Below are 20,056 nucleotides of genomic sequence, written 5' to 3'. Positions count from 1 at the left end.
AAGTGCTACCATGAAAAATGGTGGCAGAGATCAGAAGTGATCAGAATGCAGACGGGAGCTACAGCTCTCAGCATAAAAATGATTAATGGAAAATCCCCAGCACCCTCTTTTCTCTTTGGAGGGGAGGAAGCGAGTGAACTTGACAAGAACAACGGCTCCTCGTGTGAGGAGGATAATAGCAGGAATGATATGTCTCCAGGAGATTCCCAAGGCCTTGTGCACACATAACAAATTGCCCTTGTCACTTTTGGGAAACTTATGAAGAAAGATGGCCAAAGCCAGCAGAAGCAGTGAGGGAGAAGAACAAAAGATGCAGCCCAGCAGAGCCCGGCCTTGCTGGGAGACGCCCTGGCTCTGCTCACCCTTTGCCTCCACTTGCTCAGCAAAGTGGTTACTAGTGAACAGGAGTGGGGTTCCATCAGTGTGCGGTGGCAGTGACACCAGGGAAGGGGCTGCATTGTGCAGAGCTGTCGCTGCTCAACCCTTTGCTGCAGAGAGCAGGGGAAGCACTGCTGGTGCGGCCGTGTGGATGCAGGTAGGGGGCCGACACAGATGTCAGACAGAAATACTTCTTTTCTACCCTCCCTTGGTTGCTATATTGAAATTCTCTTGGGCAGGCACTATCTCCCACTGTACGTGTGCATGGCAGCTCAGAATTGTGGTCCGGTGACTCCAAGAGCCAATTGTCAGGTCTTATCACTGTGGATTTGCATGAGGACCCCGGTGAGGTACAGAGGGACTCGAAGATGGGGGTCACAGTGGGAAATCTGCTTTCATTTCCTGCTCAGCCTCGAGCTTCCATGTGACATCGTAAATCACTGCAAGAAAGGAACATGAAGATAGATGGACTGTTTGATGCTCGGCTGGTACTGCCCAGAGCACACAGGGACCGTCTCACTGCTCCTTTACATAGCAGGAGAGGCAATGGAACAGAGCAGGACTCCTTCAGGCAGCAGCTCCAAAGTGAGATAGCTTCCCCCTGAGAGTCATCTGGTACGACTTAGGACCTGCAGATGATCTGTGTGTATTTTTCCCTTAGTGGCTCAGTGTCTGTATTTTAATGATGGGATGGCAGCACTCGCTGGTGGCCCTCTTCCCCGCGGGCATCCATCTGAACACCTGCTGCAGGTGGCTCAGCTGCCCCTGCTGCAACTCAGCTGTGAGGATATTACCCTGAATGCCTTCCAGGTGCACGGAGCAGATAAAGGCTGGTGCTGCAGTGATGGCTGCCTGCTGAATTTCAGCCCCTGCTCCAGGAGGGGGGTAAAATACCCTTTGGCACAATGAAGATGGCCACGGTCAAACAGATGCTACTCATTCTGCTTTGTTGCTCCATGGAGAAAAATGGAGGGGAAAGGCTTTTGCTGAAGCACTGGCTCTCCCAGGTGTGTGTGGGGAGATAACAGCCTGCCGAGGGGGGTAAGCACTGCTGTCAGCAAAATGCATGGTGTGGAGATGGAGGAAGAGTTGCACCTCCTGGCTCTGGGCAGTGCAAATCACCCAGAGCTGCAGCACAGCAGTATCCTCCACCAGGATGGCTTCACCCGGACACACCTGCTTACCTGCTGTCACATCCTATTCAGCCCATCAGGCTCTGCCTGGTGCTTTCAGGGTGCCTTCCCATGTGCAGTGCTGCAATAACCAGCCAGGAGCAGTGGCATTGGTTTGGCCTTTCGTGCTTCAGTATGATGGATGAAGATGCTGATAAATAGCTGCCTCTATGGGAGAGTGCTCTGAGTCCCCAGCTCTCATACCTGGCTGTAGGAATTGTCTTCCTGCTCACCTGTTAAAGGCTTCTGGATCATTGGATGCTGTGCCCAGGGCAAAAGCCGTGCCCTGTGCACAATAGGGGCTGGGGATTTCCTGCTCCGCTGCTATGAAAAACAGTGAGTTCCTTCCCTGCTTGCGCTCAGACCCTTCCTGTGGGACAGGATCTCCAGGGAAGCCCCACAAACACCCCCAGGGGTTCCCATTCAAACCTTCATGGATTTCACAGCTCAATCCCTCTGCACTTCCCAGCTCCTCCTGCGGGACCAACAGCTGCAGTGAGGGGGCAATGAATGCATATCCCACAGGAGAGGGAAACAGTGGAATATCCTCATCCAAGACATGTCTGGGAAAGGAAAGGTAAGGCATGGGAGCAGTGTGCACTTTCATTTTCTACCCCGTTTCTGAGTGTATTTTCCATTATTTTCTGCCCTGTCCATGTGAGACAGAACTCGGGATAGATTTAAATACCTGCATTCTGTGACTGTGCGTTTCCAAATGCCATGGGACACTGATCTCATTTGGGTTTCTAATTTATTTCACAATACTGTGGAATAATTAGAATTATTAAAGCCAAAGCACCCTTTGCTGCCTGTTTCCATTAGGCAAAGCAGCTCAGACTGCTGCCTCTTTGGGGAGGGAAGAGGAGGAGGATCATTTTCTTACCACCTCCCAGTCTTTTGTCCTTCACAACCTTTTTTTTGGCTAAAATTAACATTTCTGCAAAAGAAAGCAGGTGGAAAATGGATCCCTTTGCCCATTGCGCCAAACATCACTGCAGAGGAAAGGCTGCTCCTCTTGTAGCCAAGTTATATGGCACAGCAGATTATTTGATCTGCCCTAATTCATCAGCCCTCATGTTTTCCTTCTCTCCTCATTACCACCCTCTCTTTGGAAGAGGAGCACTTCCCACACAGGTGCAATGCTGGTGGCAATGGGGCTCATGCTGCAGGTACAGGCAGTGTCACCACTCAGAGCCACAGCAGCAAAATGCAGTGGCTTCTCATGTAGCCCTTCAACTCACTGACAGAGCAGTTTCACATATGGAAAAAAAGGAGAAAACTCCCCCCACACCGAATCCTACACCCCTGAGGCACAACAGAGAAATCCTCCCTTTAAGATGTTGGAAGTCTTACAGCTGGTTTTGATGGAAGTGGGGGATTTGTAGCCCTTTTGTTGGAGTAAATCAACCAACCAAAGGAGAGCTTTACCAGGGATAAGCAGAGCAATGGAATCCAGCAGCCACGTGTTTCAAAGGAGATCCATTTCTCACAGCCTCAACTGGGAGATAATTTTGGGGTCTAACCAGCTGCAGCAAATCAGGCCCGAATGGTTGTGAGTGTGTGCAAGGGAAGCCAGAACTTCCATCTGCTGGGGAGACATAATGAGCCTCTGTTTGTTCTGAGCAAACCAACAATATAGGAAGGATGCAGCTCCATTCTTTTGCAGTTTGCCAGTTCCAGTGGTTCAGGTGGGGTTGGCCCAGGGCAGTGCCCTTCCCTCCCTCCCCCTCAGCCCTGCATGGCCGCTCTCAGAGCAAGCACTGAACTCGGGAAGCAAGAGAATCATAGAGTAGTCTGGGTTGCAAAGGACCACAATGCTCATCAGTTCCAACCCCCTGCTATGTGCAGGGTCGCCAACCACCAGCCCAGGCTGCCCAGAGCCACATCCAGCCTGGCCTTGAACGCCTGCAGGGATGGGGCATCCACAGCCTCCTTGGGCAACCTGTGAACAGAGAGGAGCTGCTTTGGAGCCATTTCATTTGCAAATGTAGCGCCTTGTCGCTGTTACATCTTTAGGAGCCCTATAGCCAGCGTGAGATTTGAAAGCTCTCTGTATTATCTGCCTCTCCTCTGAGCTGCCTCTCTCCCTATTGAAGGAGCTGCCTTTGTGCCCCGAACACCCCGCAGCCACCGTTGTGTCTCCATTCATCGACAAAGAGAAGCCTTATCTTCTGATGGACACATCCAGCACATCCTCTGTGACATTTAAATCTCCCTTTGTAGCCAACTCAGGTATTTGTGCTGTTAAAAGAAGACTGTGCCGCAGAGTGATTTCATTACTGCAAATGTTATTACAGTGAAAGCCCGTTTAAGATGTAATGTCATTGAAGGGAAAATATGATCCAGCAGCAAGTGTGGCCTGGTGAAGGGTGCTGGGATCCATCCCCAGCTGAAAGCACCCTCTCAGCCATCAGACCCGTTAATGGAACAGCTCTTTTCTTCATCAAATCAAACCAGCTGCTTCCTCAGAGCCCCGAGGCCAGGAAATAAAAAGCAGATTGAAAGGAATTAGGCACCCAACTCAACGACTTCGTATTTGAGCCCTAAGCTGCTCTTCACAATCACTGCAGGGGGTTGGGGTGTGTAGAGAACAGAACCCCACTGATAGCAGCAGCGATGGGTCTCAGACAGACAGAGCTCCGTGTCTGTGCTCACAGTGATCAGATCTGAGTCTGAGAACGCTGGAGAAGAGAAATAATCACCGCGAGGTCCCGGCCTCCCTGCAAGTCAGAGTGAATTTGCCAGGGCCCTGCCCTCAATTTGCACCCCGGCGCTGATATCATTCCTTTTTTTTTCTCTCTCTCTCTCTCTCAATCAGATTTCTTGAAGGATTTTGGATTTGGAAGAGCAGCACCTGAGCTCCTGGAGGCCCCAGCGGCTGCCATGGGGAGCGGCACACATCTGGGTGAGCATCACACGGGGCTGTCGCGGCGCATCCCACACCGCCCTCCCACCCGCTGCCTCCAGTGCTGATCGGCGCTGCCCTGCAGAGCGCTTTGCTATGCGAGATGGATGTGAGCTCCGTCTGGAAGGATTAGCCTTTAAAAAGCACGGAGAGCGGAGCTTTGCTAATGGGGATCGTTGCGTCTCAGCCGCCCTTCCTTCCAGGGGAGGCGTGCGAAGTTCTCTTCCACCTGACATCCCTCTGAGCGTTTAAACCCAACGAGTCCCAGGTCAACAGCAAACCTCCCACCGGCTCCGTAGGGTTGGGGCTGTGCCTCAGCCTCTCTGCTAACAAGAAGAGACAAGCTGAAGTGAGCGCTCAGACAGCAACCATCAGGATTTCACAGCGTGTTTTGCCAGCAACTTGTTGTTTTTATTCAGTGAGGTTTTTTTTTTCCCTCCTCTGTGTGCTGTAGCGACTCAGCTCCATCCCGGGCTGCTCCTGACATTAACAAGGCAGCAGATGACAGGCAAAATGCGTCCACCAGCAATTCTGAGTCTTCCCGCTAAGTAATCATAAATGCTGCAAGTTTGCAACAAAGCGAGCAGCTGTCTCTCTCCCTCTGGACAAGAACTGCTTCCTCACAAATTGAGGCTCTGCTGGGTTTTACAGCTGTCGGACAATGAGTCTGGTGCTGTTATTTCCTCTTCCTCCCCCCCCCCCCCCCCCCCACCCCCTTTTCCTTTCTTTTAATGGAAAATATCTCAGCTTCGCCAGAACTCGAGTGGGCCCTCCAGCAGTGAATCGATTCAGTCAGGTGATGAGGCTTTAAGGTCTGTTCTGGAGTGGGCACAGAGGGGCTGTGTTCCTGCACATCCTCCTTCCAAGGCTTTATTACCTTCGATCCCACTCTTACGGGGAAGCAGACATCTGTTTGGGGCTGGCAGAGGGTTTAACGGCGCACAACTGCCATCCCAGAGAATGGAGAGGGTTGGGACAGCCCCTGGGGAAGGTAACCTCGAGCTTTGCAGTTTCCTTCCAGACTGCTACAGCATGGATGGAGCCCCCAAAGAAACCTTCATTCCTGTCCTAAATGCAAGCAAATGGAGAATGAAGATTGCTCTTTGTTACCTCACCGCTTCGATGGAGTTGATACCACGCTGGGATGGCTGCACAGCCTCAGGAGCCTCTTGGAGACCGATGTTCTGTGATGCTTTTTGAGTGTCACCCCACAGGCTTCTGGTGCTGGGCAGGCAAAGGCCGTGTGGGTGCATGGCTGAGGGCACAGGAGAGGAACGCTGCAGCTTCCCTGAGCCGTGGGCATCGCTGCAGAGAGCTGCTGTAGGGCTCAGCAGCTGAAGGGCAGCACAGCACGGCTTTCCTGCATCCCGTGGCTGCAGACTTGCTGCTGAGGGGGGCAGCACACCCCACAGCACAGCCAGAGAGCAGTGCAAAGGAATTCCCTCCCCCACCGGGTGTTCACTGATCCCACCTGAGCACACAGCTCCTCCTGGGCTGCTCAGTGCTAAGCAAACCCCATTTGTCAGATCCCTCTCAGTATGTTGCTGCAACACTGCTCTCACCTGCATTGCCCCTCTCCACAGTGTCGCCTTCTTGCCATGACTGCCAGCTAAGAGGAGGCTTAATTTTCTGCTGGTATTCTGCAGCTCCCTCTGCACTCTCTCCCTCTTCCTCAGTGGGTCTGCTTAGCAGTGCATGTTGGATGAAATTCATACGTTCTGTTTGTGATTGAGTGTAATAAACTCTGGCTCCTGTGCCTTCCAGGTGGCTTTTGGGCATGCAGCATTTACTGCGTGAAGTGATTGATCTCTGATCTTTAAAATAGAGCTGTGAAGTCTACGGTGCATTTGCATGCATGTGGAGTATGAAGGCAGGAAAGAGCAGCTCAGAAACTCTCTAACCCCTGCCCTTTATTTCCTTGGGTTGAGTTTTCCATGTTTGACAATGCGCGCGGTGGTGATTTATGTATAACCAGAGCAGCCCCCAGTGGTCGGATCTGTGAACTTTTCCAAGCTGCCCTTTTTGCAGCTCGCTCGTGGGTTTTGCAGAACCCCAACCCCTATTTACCTCCGTGCTCTGAGCTCCGTTTAGGAGGAGAGGGACAGCTGGGAGCTGCGGGTGCGCTGCTTATTCTGCTGGGAGCCAATTCTGCCTCTAATTGAGCTGAAAGCAGCTGCTCTGCCCTCGCCGCCGCAGGCCTGCTGTGCACAGCAGTTTTTGACAATAGCTGAGATATAGGGATACAGCGCTGCCTGTGCCAGCATCCCACCCCTGCTGTACAGCAGCACCCCCCTCAGCAGCAAGTCTGCAGCCACGGGATGCAGGAAACCTGTGCTGTGCTGCCCTTCAGCTGCTCAGCCCTGCAGCAGCTCTCTGCAGCGATGCCCACAGCTCAGGGAAGCTGCAGCGTTCCTCTCCTGTGCCCCCAGCCATGCATCCACACAGCCTTTGCCTGCCCAGCATTAGAAGCCCTTTGCAGCTGTGGGGCTCAGGCATTGTGGAGTGATAGAGCTGGCAGGAAAGCGGGGCTGTGGGGTGCTGTGGCTGGTCCTGCAGCCGGGTGCTGCCCAGGGGGACACGCTTAAAGGGACTGTGGGCAGGCGAAAGGCTTGCCATGTTTGTCTTCTCAACTCTCTCCCTGCACTTTGGTGATCTTGGCTTTTCAGTGCATTCCTGGGCAAAACAAGGGAGGGATGGATCTGCAACAACGGGGTGGTCAGGAGGAGGTGGGGAAACTGAGCAAGGTGGGTGCAAGTCACAGCAAACACCGAGTGGGGCTTGTGCCCCCCCTGCCTGCAGCCCAGCTCCAGGGCTTTGACTTCTTGTCCTCAAGGACAGGTGCTGCAGGAGCTGATAAACCCTGCCAGGGAGCACGGAGTTGAGTCAGTCTGCACTACAACACTGCTGTTTATGGAAAACAAGGGGAGGAGGTGAGGCAGGGAGGTCTGGCTTGTGTCTGAGAAACTTCCCTTATGCAGAAATAGATTGCTGACACTCCTCGCTGCAGCTGCCCAGACATTCCAAACCATTGGAGATGTCATTATCTCAGAAGAAGTCACTGGCTTTGTTGGAGACTTCTGGCTGCTTTACAAAGCAATTCCAGTATTATTATTGGAATAAAAACATACCGACTGCTAATCCTCTCTTTAAATGGCCACTGAGTTCCCTACAGGCAACGCTCCGCCAAAGCGTTTATCCATCTAATTTTATTTCACGTTGGGCTTTTTTAATTCAGATTTCACCTCTTGTGATGGAGGTCGTTGGCACTTCTGTTTAGAAGCAGAACTTACAGACGATTGGGACAGGAACGGGGAGAGGGTCCACTTTAAAGCTGTCCACACAACAGCTGTGAAATTCCTTATATATATATATTATATATATATATACATATATATACACACAAGGAAATATCCTTGTATATATCCTATATATATGTATATATGTATCTATATCTCTATCTATATATATAGGGTCATTTGGCTACTGTGCTTTGGAGGGCAGAAGTGGGGCCTTTCTGCAGTGAATGGCTCAGGATGAGACACAGGACAGGCTTTCCTGTGCTGGCAGCATCCCACAGCATGGAAACACTGGCTCAGCAGGGACGGGGCTTCCCGGGGCTGTCCCCTGTTGGCACCTGTGCTCCCCTGGGAGTCTGCTATGGGGCCTCTGGGTTGCTGAACAGGAGCCAAAGGGAGCAGAGGCAGCTGGCTGCCTGCCTGGAGGGCAGCAGCGCACAGGGCGGCTGCTTGGGGATGCTGCGTTCAGCCCTGAGGTTGCATCCTGAGATGCACAACTAAGCAGCAAGTTTTCTGTTTAATTGAAGAGGAGGGCAGGAGGGAATGCCATAAACCTGAGGGTGACTGTTTGCTCTGAAACAGCGTGTTTCCATTCCTTCTCAGGCTATTTTCTCCCCCCCTACACCACGCTCCTACTTTCTGATTTGAGGCAAACTTAAATTGAACGCCAGCACTTCAAAGGGGAAGGAGAACGCTCTGCCTGGGAAATGTTTAACTGAGATACTGAAGTGTTCCTGAAATGAGCGGTGCCGTTTAGAAGACGTCAAAACAAAAAGCTTCAGCCTTCTGAGTTTCCTCTTTTTATCCCTTGGCACAAATGTATCAATGGATACAACATCTCCCCACCCTCCCACCCCCCCCCCCCCCCCAAGGAATATTTCCTTCACAGAGGAAGAAACTGTCACCAAACCCCAGCTTTGCTAAACAGACCCCAGCAAGGGAGCTCATCAGGGTCAGTTATCACAAATAAACGACAGAGCATCCTCCGGAGACAGCTGCAGAGGTACGACGGTGGTAACCATGCCACCACCAGCACCATTGCATTGGAGCTTTCCTTTCCCCTTCTCTGTCTGCCCGGGGCTTTGGTTTGCTGGAGGAGGAGTGAGAGCAAAGCTGCTATTGTTGCTGTTGTTTTTGTCTGTGTAGTAATGGGCATTTATGTGCGGGTGTGTGCATGCCTGCACGAGAGCCAGCGTTCGTGTCCGACTCCCTCATTCCTCCCTTATCCATCCATGCACAGCATGATATAAACAAACCTGCCTCTGGACATGTCATGGCTTAAAATAGATGTTCATACATCAGCCTTTCCACAGCAGCGGCGGCAGCAGCAGGAAGACATGGCCGACTGGATCTGAGCACAGCACTCGTTTCGAGCAGAGCCATCTCAGCCCTCACCAAGGTAGAGTAACGGGGTGGGCGTCTCCTCCCTCCTGCGTGTCTGTCTGTCTGTCTCCGGGAGTGTGCTCTGCTCCAGGCAGCTCTCCCGCTGCTCCCCTCCCTCTGAGCATGAGCGTGACAGGCAGAGGAGCTCCGAGCAGCCATGGGCAGAGCGGGCTGCGAGCCCCCGGTGGGGGGGTGCCTCTATGGGGGGTGGGGTCTGTTCTGAGTACTTGGACGTGGGGCAGCTTCTCTTCCCCTGCAGCACTTCAGGCGCAGCGGTGTGCTGGGGGTGGGATGCTGGAAGCCAGCTGTGGGCCTGAGGTTAGAGCTGCATCCCCCCCATAGGTGTGGATTGCTGGTTTTGCAGCAATAAGGGGGTCTGCTGTTTGGCTCAGCACAGCCTCATAATGATGACGTGGTGGTTTTTTTTCAGACCCCTCTGCTGTTTGTTTCCTAATGCTGCCTATGGTGGTATGTGGCTGCGCTGCAGCCAAGGTCACCCAAGGTTTAAGGGCCCGGCACGCGGCCACACTGAATCCCTTTTCCAGGTGGGGTTTGCCAAGTCTGAATTCCCAGCATGAAGGAGTCCAAAATTCATCAGGGCAGGGGAGACGTGTCAGGGTGAGCTCCAGCCCTGCTTGGAGCTGGGGGGCAATGCCAGGGATGAGACAGCACTGACCTCTCTGTGCAGCACCCCAGGCACAGGGGGAGGGCAGAGGGACACCCAGGGGTCTCTGGACCCCCCCCTCTGAGCTCCCCTATGTCCTTGCAATGTTTTCCTCCTACGCACATTGCCCAAGAAATGGCTGGAGGCTTCTCCCTTCCGCGCTGCTGGCTGCTGGCAGGCGCCCTGGGCGAAATGTCAGAGCAGGGAGATATGATCTGCTCCAGCCCAGTGTCACTGCGCTGCCTCCCCCGGGGTCCCTGGGAGAAGTGGGCAGCACTGAGCTGCTGCTGGGGCTGCTTGGGGACGCCTTCTGTCCCCCAGGCAGCTCAGGGCAGCAGCAAGATGGTGGGAAGGGGAACTGCATGGGGAGACGGAGGGATTGCATGCTCATGTTGGGGGGGTTGCATTGATGGGGCAGCAAAAGGCAGCTCTGAGTTAATGCCTGGCTGCAGGGACTGCCACTGCTCTGCGGGGGTGTGTCCAGGGAGGCTGTCTGCAGATGGGTGAGATGTATCAGCATGATCTGAAGGTCTGAGAGTGGAACTGTGTCCCAGAGGACCAGCTCTGTAACACCAGCTTTCTCATCCACTGACATTAACCCTTTCCCACCCCAAACCAGTCCCCACGTTCAAATGCAGCAGCAGGACTGCTGTGCTCAGAAGGGTTAACCCCGCACTCTCTCCCTGCTGCCTTTCTGCCTGGTCTGCAGCAGCCTGGGCCCAGGCCAGGCTCTGCATGGTGCCATATGGAATCCTCCACCTGTTTGGGGCATTTCCTCCCCAATCCTGGTGGCTTGCCCAGAGCTGGCCGCCTTTCATTGCTTCTGATCACAGGTTGGCAGCATCAGTTCTCGAGCTGGCATTGTCCCGCTGGCAGGCAAAGCCCCCGAGCCAGCTCAGGAGGAAGGTGGTCCTGTATGGAGCATCTCTTGCCAATATGGCTTCAACCCAAAGTCGTGGAGCTGGAGCAGAACCTCAGCCCATGGAGACTCAGCAATCTGGCTGCCTCTCTGGCTTCCCTCCCCAGCCCTGGCATTGCAAACTGCTCCCCAGCAGTATTGCTTCTTGGAAGGGAGTGTAGGTGATGCTGTCTCACAGCGGGAACCACTGGATAGCTGCCTGTACACTGCCCTCTCTGCAGGGAGGTTGGGCCTGGCTGCTTCAGGCCAGCAGCTCTACAGCAGGGATGGAGTGAGAGCTCCCCGTCCTTCTAACAGCATCTGCACCTCTTCCATCGCAGGACCGTGGGTGGCAGCAGCAGCAGAAGAGACCTCCAGGCCACTCTGAGGCCTTCACGACCCCACAGGTATGCCTTGTGGGTCTCGGCAGCTCCAATGGCTTTCCTGTCCCGGTTCTCCAGGAACAGCACCAGGTCACCGAGTCGGGGTGTGCGGGAGGAACGCAGCCACCACCCCATCCTCAGCATCTTCGAGCTCGAACGGTTGCTGTACACAGGGAAGACAGCCTGTAACCATGCTGATGAGGTCTGGCCGGGACTCTACCTGGGAGATCAGTACGTATCACCAGGGGATGAGAAGTGAGGGGATGAGGGATGGCTTTTGAAATGGAGGAGACCAGGAGAGGAAAGCTGGGAATGTGAGGGAGGGGAGGGGGTGGGCTGAAGGAGGAGGAAGGACTGAAGCAGCTGTGTGGAGGCACATGCCCATGGACTGTGAGATTACCCATGACTGTGAGTCTGAGTTCAGCATCTTTCCCTCTCCTTTGGCCTTCTCAGATGCAAATGCTTGACCAGGACGCTTGAACCTTTTCTTTAATGTGGAGCTTTCCTGCACTGTTTCTCCCTCCCTGCAGAGATATAGCGGCCAACCGGCGTGAGCTGGCTCACCTGCGCATCACCCACATCCTCAACGCCTCGCACAGCAAATGGAGAGGGGGTGCGGAGTACTACGAGGGGACGGGCATCCGCTACCTGGGCATCGAGGCCCACGACTCGCCTTCCTTTGACATGAGCCCCTACTTCTATCCTGCAGCTGACTTCATCCATCAGGCGCTGAATGAAGGTCAGTGGTAAAGAGCGCTGGGACAGAAGTGGGGAATAGGGAGGGTGGGTGGGAAGCTGGTTGGCATCCTAGGAAACAAAGCTACTTCCAGCCTGATGTCTTTGCAGAATCATAGAATCATTAAGGTTGGAAAAGACCACTAAGGTAATCTAGTCCAACCGTCTTCTGGTCTGGATCACCTCCTCCAAAGAGGAGATGGGCTATATTAGAGCCCTGGCCCCATGGGTCACAGCCTCAGCCTGTGTCCAGCACTGCGGCTGCTCCTATTCAGACTGTTCTGGGAGTCCCTGTTTGCCAAGGAGGGGACCACAGTGCATCACAGTCACGCTGTACCCGAGGCCCTACATGCAGCCCTGGAGGCTGCACGCCTGACTGCAGCACCAGGAAGCACGCAGCAAAGTTGGATCCTCAGCAACTTTGTATTTGGGATATTCGCCCTGCTGTGACACAGCCCCTGTGTTTTACCCCCAGGGAGGATCCTTGTGCACTGTGCTGTCGGGGTGAGCAGGTCGGCCACCTTGGTCCTCGCCTACCTCATGATCCGCCACCACATGCCCCTCGTAGAAGCCATAAAGACGGTCAAGGACCACCGTGGTATCATCCCTAACCGGGGGTTCTTGCGCCAGCTGGTCGCCCTGGACAATGCCCTGAGGCTGAAGAGGAGCGCGTGAAGGAGGACGAGAGGGGCTGTGCGGGGGGAGCAGTGCGGTGCTCACCCCATACTGCTGAGTGGCACAGATAGATAGGGCTTTCCTCCTGGTGCAGATGCTTGGCAGATAATGGGTTCCATGCAACCGATCCCCACCCCAGCAGAGGGGGTCCCCAGACATGCGAGCTATTCCTAGTGGTAAGGCATAGGCCCTCAACCTGCAATCTTGCCACTTAGGTAGGCCTAATGCATAGCCTCCTTCCCAGCCTGCTCACGCAGAGATGCCTCTGAAGGGACATGGCCCCACGTTTCAGGTTATTCTCGACCCCTGTTGGCTCCTGGAAGCCTTCAAAGGTTGGTTCTCCCATGTGGCAGATGCATCTGCCGAGCCAGTCCCATCCCTCCCTCCCAGGGGACTGAAACTGTGTGTGTTCCTTGTCTTGTTTCCCATTTGTTTTCGGTCTGTGTAGCAATGTGAATTAGGTCTGGCGTGTGGTCCCTGGCAAACAGACCTTTAGTGTTTGGGTGTCCTCCATGCTTAGTGTTAACCTGTACAAATAAAGGCAGCGCTAAGGAAGAAGTCTGGCCATCCCTCGTGTGCTTTGGGACAGCCTTTGTGTTCAGGCTGCAATCTGAAGAGCATCGCCCCGGTGTGCTCAGGGTTGGGATGGGCAGAAATCCTCCCTGATCCTCAGTCCAGGGCAGAAGGGGGTGAATCAGAGAGTGAAATCACTGTCAGACTGTGTGTGCTGTGCATTGCTGGGTGTGCTGTGCACTGCTGGGTGCTGTGCATTGCTGGGTGCTGTGCATTGCTGGGTGTGCTTTGCACTGCTGGGTGTGCAGTGCATTGCTGTATGTACATTGCTGGGTGTGCTGTGCATTGCTGTGTGCTGTGCATTGCTGGGTGTGCTTTGCACTGCTGTGCACTGCTGTGTGCTGTGCATTGCTGGGTGTGCAGTGCATTGCTGTATGTACATTGCTGGGTGTGCTGTGCATTGCTGTGTGCTGTGCATTGCTGGGTGTGCTTTGCACTGCTTTGTGCTGTGCATTGATGGGTGCTGTGCATTGCTTTGCACTGCTGTGTGCTGTGCATTGCTGGGTGTGCTTTGCACTGCTGGGTGTGCAGTGCATTGCTGTGTGTGCTGTGCATTGCTGGGTGCTGGCAGTGCCCGGGCATCTCTGCTAGGAGATCGATGAGCAGCGAGGGATGCTCCTACATTCTGGGAGAGTCTGATCATGCCCAAATCTCCTTTGCATCCCCTGCACGAGGCTGAGAGCCACTGGAAGCTCAGCGCCTGCAGCACAGCTCCCCAGAGGGCCGATACACGGAATCACAGAAGGGTTTGTGTTGGAAGGCACCTAAAAGTCCTTCCCGTTTCCATTCCTGCCATGGGCTGGGACATCCCCCAGCGGCCCGCGTTGCCCAAAGCCCCATCCAACGTGCGGGACGTCCCGCAGGGATGCACGGGGCTCTCCTCCTCGGCTCAGCGCAGGGCCCGGGGCGAGCAGAACCCGCAGCTCCGAGACCGGGGGCGGCTCCGGGGGCGGCTCCGTGGGCCGGGGCGGGGTTTGAGGGGCCGGGGCCGCTCCCCGCCGGCCGGCCCGGCCCCGCTCCCGGCCATGGCCCGGCGCTGCGCACGGCGGAGCCGGTCCGGCCCCGCGGAGCCGCTCCCGGATGCCCCCGTTCCAGTGGTGCCACGGTGAGAGCGGGACCGGGGTTTGGGGCTGCAGCCCTAACCGGGATGGGGCTGAGGGGTTGGGGTGGCTCCGGGCTGCTTCGCGTTCCGGGCGGTGCCTTCTGGCTCCTCCCGGGGCTCCGTGGACTCGGGTCAGGGTCAGGGTTAGGGTCAGGGTCACCTCGGTCTTGCTTCTGGTCCGCTTTCAGAGCTCCCAGCCCGCTGCTGCTGGAACTTGCAGCGCTTTTGCTCGTGCTGCTTGAAAAGAAAAGCCTTCTCCCACGTGTCTGTGGAATAAACTTGTGTTAGTGGAGCCCAGGCGCTCTGCTCCTGCCTGAAAGAAACTCCCAGAAACATGGAACTGTTTGCACATGTGAGGGAGTTCTGTTTAAATGAGAAGTGGTTTATTTTTACGACTAATAGCTGAGAAGCTGCGCTGGGAATTCCACCATCAAAGCTCTGCCTCAGCAACAAAGGCCGGGTTCTTTTAATTTATGAAGGGGTTACAGCCTTTGAAGCTAAATATAATGCAACCAGTGGCTTCCTCTGCTGTAATGCAATGCCCTGCATGTGCTGTGCAGCTGGGGCAAGCAGTGCTTCTGCAGGCAGGCAGGCTGCCCGTGTGCCAGCCGTGGGTTGCCCTCGTGGGCTGCATTAGTGCTCCTCAGCAACAAACGCAGCAGCCCCAGGCACAGAGTTTGCTTTGGGAGGCTCTGAGCGGCCGCAGCTCTCCCAGCTTCCCCTGGTTTGGGCTTTGGGCAGCGCTGAGAACAGAGCCCGCCCTTGTGCAAAGGCCAGGACGTGGGTTTAGGACTGGCCCTAAGCATCTGACGTGTGCGTTTTGGCCTTAAGCCCTGACCTCACAAATACTTAAGTCAATGGAGTCCAGCAAAATTGCTTTGTTGCATACAGTTGAGGGGCGTCGCAGAATTGGGGGCCATTGGTGCAAATAAACTTGATACCCAGCGAGGAAATTGAGTTTTCAACACAAATAGTGGTGCTCCACGTTTCATAGCAGAAGGTATGCGCTGCACTGGCCTGGAATTGCAGCACCTCTTTGGCATCACAGCTTTTCCTCCCGTTGCTCAGCTGCTCTCTGGGGGATTTGGTGGCCCCCAGCCCTGACCTTTGGTGGGTGCTGTCCCCACTGTGAGCTGTTGGCACAGGGCAGGCTTTTGCAGGAAGCCCATTCCAGCATCACAGCAAAAATTACATGGAAGCTGCATTCAATTTTGGTGATGCAAAACCCAGAGCTTTTTTGTGTGGGAGTGGAAAGAATGGTTTTATTTCATGACCTGCTGAGTTTTCCATTTGTTTGATTGAACAAGAATTGGGGGTGAGGGAGAAGCTGCGCTCAGCACAAACCCTGTGCCTGCGCCTGGCTCACAAAGCACTGCATGGACCGAGTCGCCATCCCTGCCCGCTGCTTTCCAGGCCTCTGCCTTCAGGTGCAGAACTGGCCCTGGGGAGGCTTACATCGCTGGAGTGGGTTGCTTTGGGTTTGGTGCCCATCAGGCCTTTGCTGTATTAAAACCAGATTTGCTCCGTTCCTCTCGAGCTAAAAATATGAAAGCCTTTGTCAGGCAAAGGGCTGTGCTAATTAATCCCAGCACCAAGTCAGCGCCCACCCTGCTGATCGGTTCCACTGGGGAGGAGGTGGAGGAGCCGGGGGGGTCTGGCTGGGACTGCTGCTCCAGGGCCCATCCTGCTCCCCAGCTGGGTCAGGCACTGCCCAGAGCTGTGCTCCCTTCTGGCCCACGGGAATTCCTTTTTAGCAGGAATGAGCCTTGCTAAGCTGGTGGGTCTAAAATTAGCCCTGCCAGCTGTGTTGCGGCTGGCAGGGACGTGTCAGGGCTGCTCCTCTCTGCTTCCTTCGGTACGGGGCTGGAAGTTACAGCTTCTCCTCTCCTACCTCATCTGTGCCCCTGCTGCGTTTTACTGCTCTGCCAATCCCTGTGTGAGTGGCAAAGAGTGGGGACTGTAGGGCAGCCCCTTGCTGAGGTGTGGGTCCAGCAGGGCCATTCTGCCTGCATTCCCATCAAAAGAAGGGCCAAATGGGACTCAGCTCCCCTTCCCTTCTCTTGCTTTGGGGCTGCTCCTGGTTCCGCAGCTCCTGTGGCAATGGAGCTTTTCACATATCCCGGGAGCAGCTCTTGGTTTGGAACACACGTGGAAGCAGCATTGCTTTATCTGGGCTCCTACATGCTCGTGACCCATGATGGTTGCCACAACTGTTCTCCTTTTGGTCACCTTCCAATGAGCCTTCCTCCATCCCTCAGCACTGCTGAGCAGCACTGCTGAGCAGCCCTGCACACAGCATTACCTCATTTACTTGTTCCATGGTGTTTTTTTTAAGAGCTGAGATAGTTCTTGGGTTTTTTTTTTTCTTCTTTCCCCCCTGCAATCATTTCCAGCAGGGAAAGAAAAAAAAAATCCCCAACAAAAAAAAACCCCTTTCCTATTGTCTTCTTCTGCACCTGGTGGTCTGGAGAGCAGAATGCTGGGAGAACAGCAGCCAACAAACAAATCCTCCCTTTCTCGCTCCATAGATGAGGGGCACATGGGCTGTGTCAAGCAATTAAAGGAGGCAAAGGCCAGCGATGGCTCTGCCTTCTGTAGGCAGGAAAACTTCGTTTCTTGCAGCCCAGGTGCTCACCTGATGCACATCCCTGAGCTGGATGCCTCCCATCCTTCCCAGTGCACAGATCTGCCTTGGGTACATTGTGCTGCTGGAGAGCAGCTCAGTGCCTGCTGAGATGCAGCAGGCAGTGCTGGCACAAGGGGTGGTGCTGCCCCTGCACAGATCTCCGATTTCCAGCCCAGGAAACAGTGTCAGGGCTTTCATTAGGGGATGGGATGCTCTGGGGGGCTGCGTTGGGAAAGCACAGATGGGAGTGAGCAGGAGCTGCATACATCTCCTGCCCTGGGCTGTGGAGTGCCCTCCTACCCTGTCTGGCATATCCTGTATGGCATGGCAGAAGGTAAGTTTCATCTTCTTCTGTTCTTCACCTCTTCTTCCTCTGTTTTTCTATTCTAAATACTGAGTTTTCTTCTCCCCCCAAAGGGTGCTCCTGCAGTCTGGGGCTGATTTACACCAGTAAACCCTGCACGATGCCCCCCATCACATTCCAGGACCTTCCACTCAACATCTACATGGTCATTTTCGGCACCGGTATCTTTGTCTTCGTGCTCAGCCTCATCTTCTGCTGCTACTTCATCAGGTGAGCCGGAACCCTGCAGCACCAATTGCTTTTCTGATGGGGCCTTATCATCCAGGAGCATCCGCAGCCCCTGGACCGCTGCATCCCCTGTGCCCATCGCTTTGTCCCATTGCACAAGAGCTGCTCACCATAAGGCTCTGCCCCAAGGATCGGGGCCAGGCGCAGTCCCCTGGTCCCCTGTGGCAGAGCAGGGCAGGAAACGCAGGAAGGGGCTCTTGTTTTTCAGGGGACCACGCGGAGCGATGTATTGTGTTGGGCAGGGGAAGGAGCAGTGCTGCACAGGAGAAGGATGTCTTTTCACTCCCCTCCCAGCTCAGGGAGGGCTATTTTTAAACTCAGCAGCAGCTGGCGTTTCTGTGGGCTCGAGTTGCTCCGTCCTTCACTGCAGGATGCCTCAGCCCCACTGCAAGCCTCAGCCATTTGGGGGCTGTGGGAGCGCACCTCAGTGCCTGGCTTGGGGGAGAAGTGAAGGCTGCGAGCGCTCTCATTCCCCCTGTGCTTTGCTGGGCTGCTTTGCAAGCAGCTCTCCCCTCTGTCTGTCTCAGCCAAGGTCGTGGCGGGGCTGGGAGCTGCCAGTGGGTGAGTGCTGGAAATAGGGCGCTTCCTGTGCCGCGAATGACTTCCGAAGGCAAACAATTGGGGCCGTCGGCCCTTATTGCTGCCCGCTGCTGATTCCTGCAGGTGGAGCGGAGCCCCCGGCTCTGCAGGAGAGGGGCTTCGGGAAGGGGACTTAGGGATCATCCTGGAACTGTATCTGTGCCGTTCAGATGCTCCCCTCGGGGATGCTGTAAAGCTCACAGTGCCTTTTTCTCCCCATCTCTAGCAAACTGCGGCACCAGGCGCAGAGTGAGAGATTCGGGTACAAGGAGGTAAGGCCGATGGCTGTTTTCTACAGACACCCATAGAGATGGGGGGTCGATGGAGGAGGTGGGAGCAGATGGTGGGGATGCAGCAGGGTGTGATGCTTCTTGTCCCCAGCTTACCCACCAACATATTGGGCACACGGCTGCGGTGCCCCAGATCAACCTGCCCCTGCCTGGCTCATTTCAGTGAGGCTTAAGGGCTGGGGCTGTCCCACAGGAGCCAGGAAGCCCCATTTGGGGTGGCTGATGAGCAGGACACGCAGACACTGTTTGTCCAGCTTGGACTTTTCCCAGCTTCATGCTTGCTTCATAGAAACCTACCACTGGATCAATCCCAGCTGCTCCTGATACTCATCTGCTGTCTCCTTCCCCAGGTGGTTTTGAAAGGCGATGCCTGGAGGCTGAATGTGCATGGGGTGAGTATGGTGCATTCATCCCAGCTCCATCCTTTGGGCTCGCATGGCACTGGGGTTGTATGGTGACAGAGTTGGACAGGGATGTGCCAGCACCAGGCTGGGATCAACAGCGCTGGGTTGGAAATGAGGAAGGAAAACCCTTCCTGGGGCAGCATGGGGCTGGGAATACCCGGGGAGAGGCACTCCAGCAGCGGGGCTTCCCCAGCCACAGCATTTCTAGCAGGAGCGGGGCTGTACATGGGCATCACTTTGTGTTCCATGTATTCTTGCTCACCCTCACCCCTTTCTCACCCCCCTGCAGCAGACCTGTGCCGTCTGTCTGGAGGACTTCAAGGTGAAGGAGGAGCTGGGGGTGCTGCCATGCCAGCATGCCTTCCACCGAAAGTGAGTAAGGGCACAGACAGCAGGGGGTTCCCTGCTGGGGATTCGCATCCTCCTCCCATCTCTCTGCTCTGCAGGTGCCTGGTGAAGTGGTTGGAGGTGCGCTGCGTGTGTCCCATGTGCAACAAACCCATGGCAGGTCCGGCCCAGCCCCACGCCGGCATTGGCACTCTGCTGGATGAGATGGTGTGAGCGGCCCCGGTGGTTTTCATGGGGAAAACGAAAGCTTTAATCCTGAAGGATTTGGGGTTTGCAAGCTGGGATTTGGCTCGCGGTGCGTTGCTTTGTTTCTTTGGGGGGTGTTTGTTTGTACACCGCCCCATTGTGCTCTGCAGGGACCGCCTGGGGGGAGTGTGGGGCGCAGCTGTGGGCGCTGCTCCCCCCTCAGGGCGCACAGTGCTCTGTACCCATCGCTCCGGACTCTCAGCCTCCCCCCTTTTGGGGGAGAAGTGTACAGGTTTGGGTAAAACAGATTAAACGGATGTTTGTCAGTCGGGCTGAACTGTGAGTGCGTGGGGCAGGGCAGGAAACAGCACGGCTGTGCAACAGCGGGGTTTGAGTACTCCCAAACACCGTGAAAACGGGAAACCCCAATCGTGAGCAGAACCCCAAACGGAGCTAATTGTTATGCTCCCGTAATTAAAAGGTACAATGGCACAAAGCTGCTGTTGGGTGCAAAGGAACCCTCCGGCGCTCAGAAGGGGCTGTGCACGTCGTAACAAAGGGCGCACACGTCACGCAGCCGCGTGCAACTCCCATTCATCATTTGCTATGAACCGGAAGGATCGGGATGGTGCTGCTCCACGCCCGCTCGTACTGCCGCGCCCCTCACCCATAGCTTACGGCGAGGCGGCCTTCTTCCCTTGTTCCCGTTTTTGTTTGCACCCTTCGGCCTTCCCCTACGGGTACAGCTCGGGTCTGCTCTCATCACCTCTTTCTACGCGTCCTCAGGGCCGCGGGATCCCCCGTGCCGGCTCCTCTTTTTCTATGCTAATTTATTCGCGCGACGCCACGCCCACTTTCCCTATTTAC

General features: G+C 55.1%; 2 protein-coding genes, 1 long non-coding RNA gene and 1 other non-coding gene across 5 annotated transcripts; 3 read left to right on the top strand and 1 right to left on the bottom strand.

The window, feature by feature from the left end:
• The first annotated feature begins 1,209 nt into the window (after positions 1-1,209).
• Positions 1,210-6,721, top strand: LOC101749720. The gene is made up of 3 exons (XR_005841534.2): positions 1,210-1,886; positions 2,020-2,127; positions 4,369-6,721. It is a non-coding gene; the product is annotated as an uncharacterized LOC101749720 (long non-coding RNA).
• Positions 6,722-9,060: 2,339 nt separating this feature from the next.
• DUSP26 (dual specificity phosphatase 26 (putative)) lies at positions 9,061-13,047 on the top strand. Its single transcript, XM_424530.7, has 4 exons — positions 9,061-9,150; positions 11,038-11,310; positions 11,610-11,818; positions 12,290-13,047. Exons 2-4 carry the CDS (start codon positions 11,132-11,134, stop codon positions 12,487-12,489), a joined length of 588 nt encoding a protein of 195 aa, XP_424530.1. The 5' UTR covers positions 9,061-9,150; positions 11,038-11,131; the 3' UTR covers positions 12,490-13,047.
• Positions 13,048-14,071: 1,024 nt separating this feature from the next.
• RNF122 (ring finger protein 122) lies at positions 14,072-19,515 on the top strand. Of its 2 annotated transcripts, none has more exons than XM_015297437.4 (6): positions 14,072-14,167; positions 17,208-17,364; positions 18,188-18,233; positions 18,602-18,643; positions 18,948-19,027; positions 19,102-19,515. In XM_015297437.4, the coding sequence occupies exons 1-6, from the start codon at positions 14,143-14,145 to the stop codon at positions 19,214-19,216; spliced, it is 465 nt and encodes a 154-aa protein (XP_015152923.1). In that variant the 5' UTR covers positions 14,072-14,142; the 3' UTR covers positions 19,217-19,515. The 2 variants fall into 2 exon arrangements, with proteins under 2 accessions (XP_015152923.1, XP_015152922.1); XM_015297436.4 differs by having other exon boundaries at positions 18,945-19,027.
• Positions 19,516-19,716: 201 nt separating this feature from the next.
• Positions 19,717-19,810, bottom strand: LOC112530192. Its single transcript, XR_003071655.1, has one exon. It is a non-coding gene; the product is annotated as a small nucleolar RNA U13 (small nucleolar RNA).
• Between the last annotated feature and the right edge of the window lie 246 nt (positions 19,811-20,056).

This window comes from Gallus gallus, chromosome 22, assembly GCF_016699485.2.
Source record: "Gallus gallus isolate bGalGal1 chromosome 22, bGalGal1.mat.broiler.GRCg7b, whole genome shotgun sequence".
Lineage (NCBI taxonomy): Eukaryota > Metazoa > Chordata > Aves > Galliformes > Phasianidae > Gallus > Gallus gallus.
The sequence above is the reverse complement of the archived record's forward strand: the minus strand, read 5'-3'. Positions and strand labels throughout refer to the sequence as shown.

Coding starts and splice junctions, on each gene's coding strand:
- DUSP26 (XM_424530.7), top strand. CDS start 11,132: ATGGCTTTCCTGTCCCGGTTCTCCAGGAACAGCACCAGGTCACCGAGT. Junction 11,311..11,609: donor GGACTCTACCTGGGAGATCA/GTACGTATCACC, acceptor CCCTCCCTGCAG/AGATATAGCGGCCAACCGGC. Junction 11,819..12,289: donor CCATCAGGCGCTGAATGAAG/GTCAGTGGTAAA, acceptor TTTTACCCCCAG/GGAGGATCCTTGTGCACTGT.
- RNF122 (XM_015297436.4), top strand. CDS start 14,143: ATGCCCCCGTTCCAGTGGTGCCACG. Junction 14,168..17,207: donor CCCGTTCCAGTGGTGCCACG/GTGAGAGCGGGA, acceptor CTCCCCCCAAAG/GGTGCTCCTGCAGTCTGGGG. Junction 17,365..18,187: donor TTCTGCTGCTACTTCATCAG/GTGAGCCGGAAC, acceptor CCCCATCTCTAG/CAAACTGCGGCACCAGGCGC.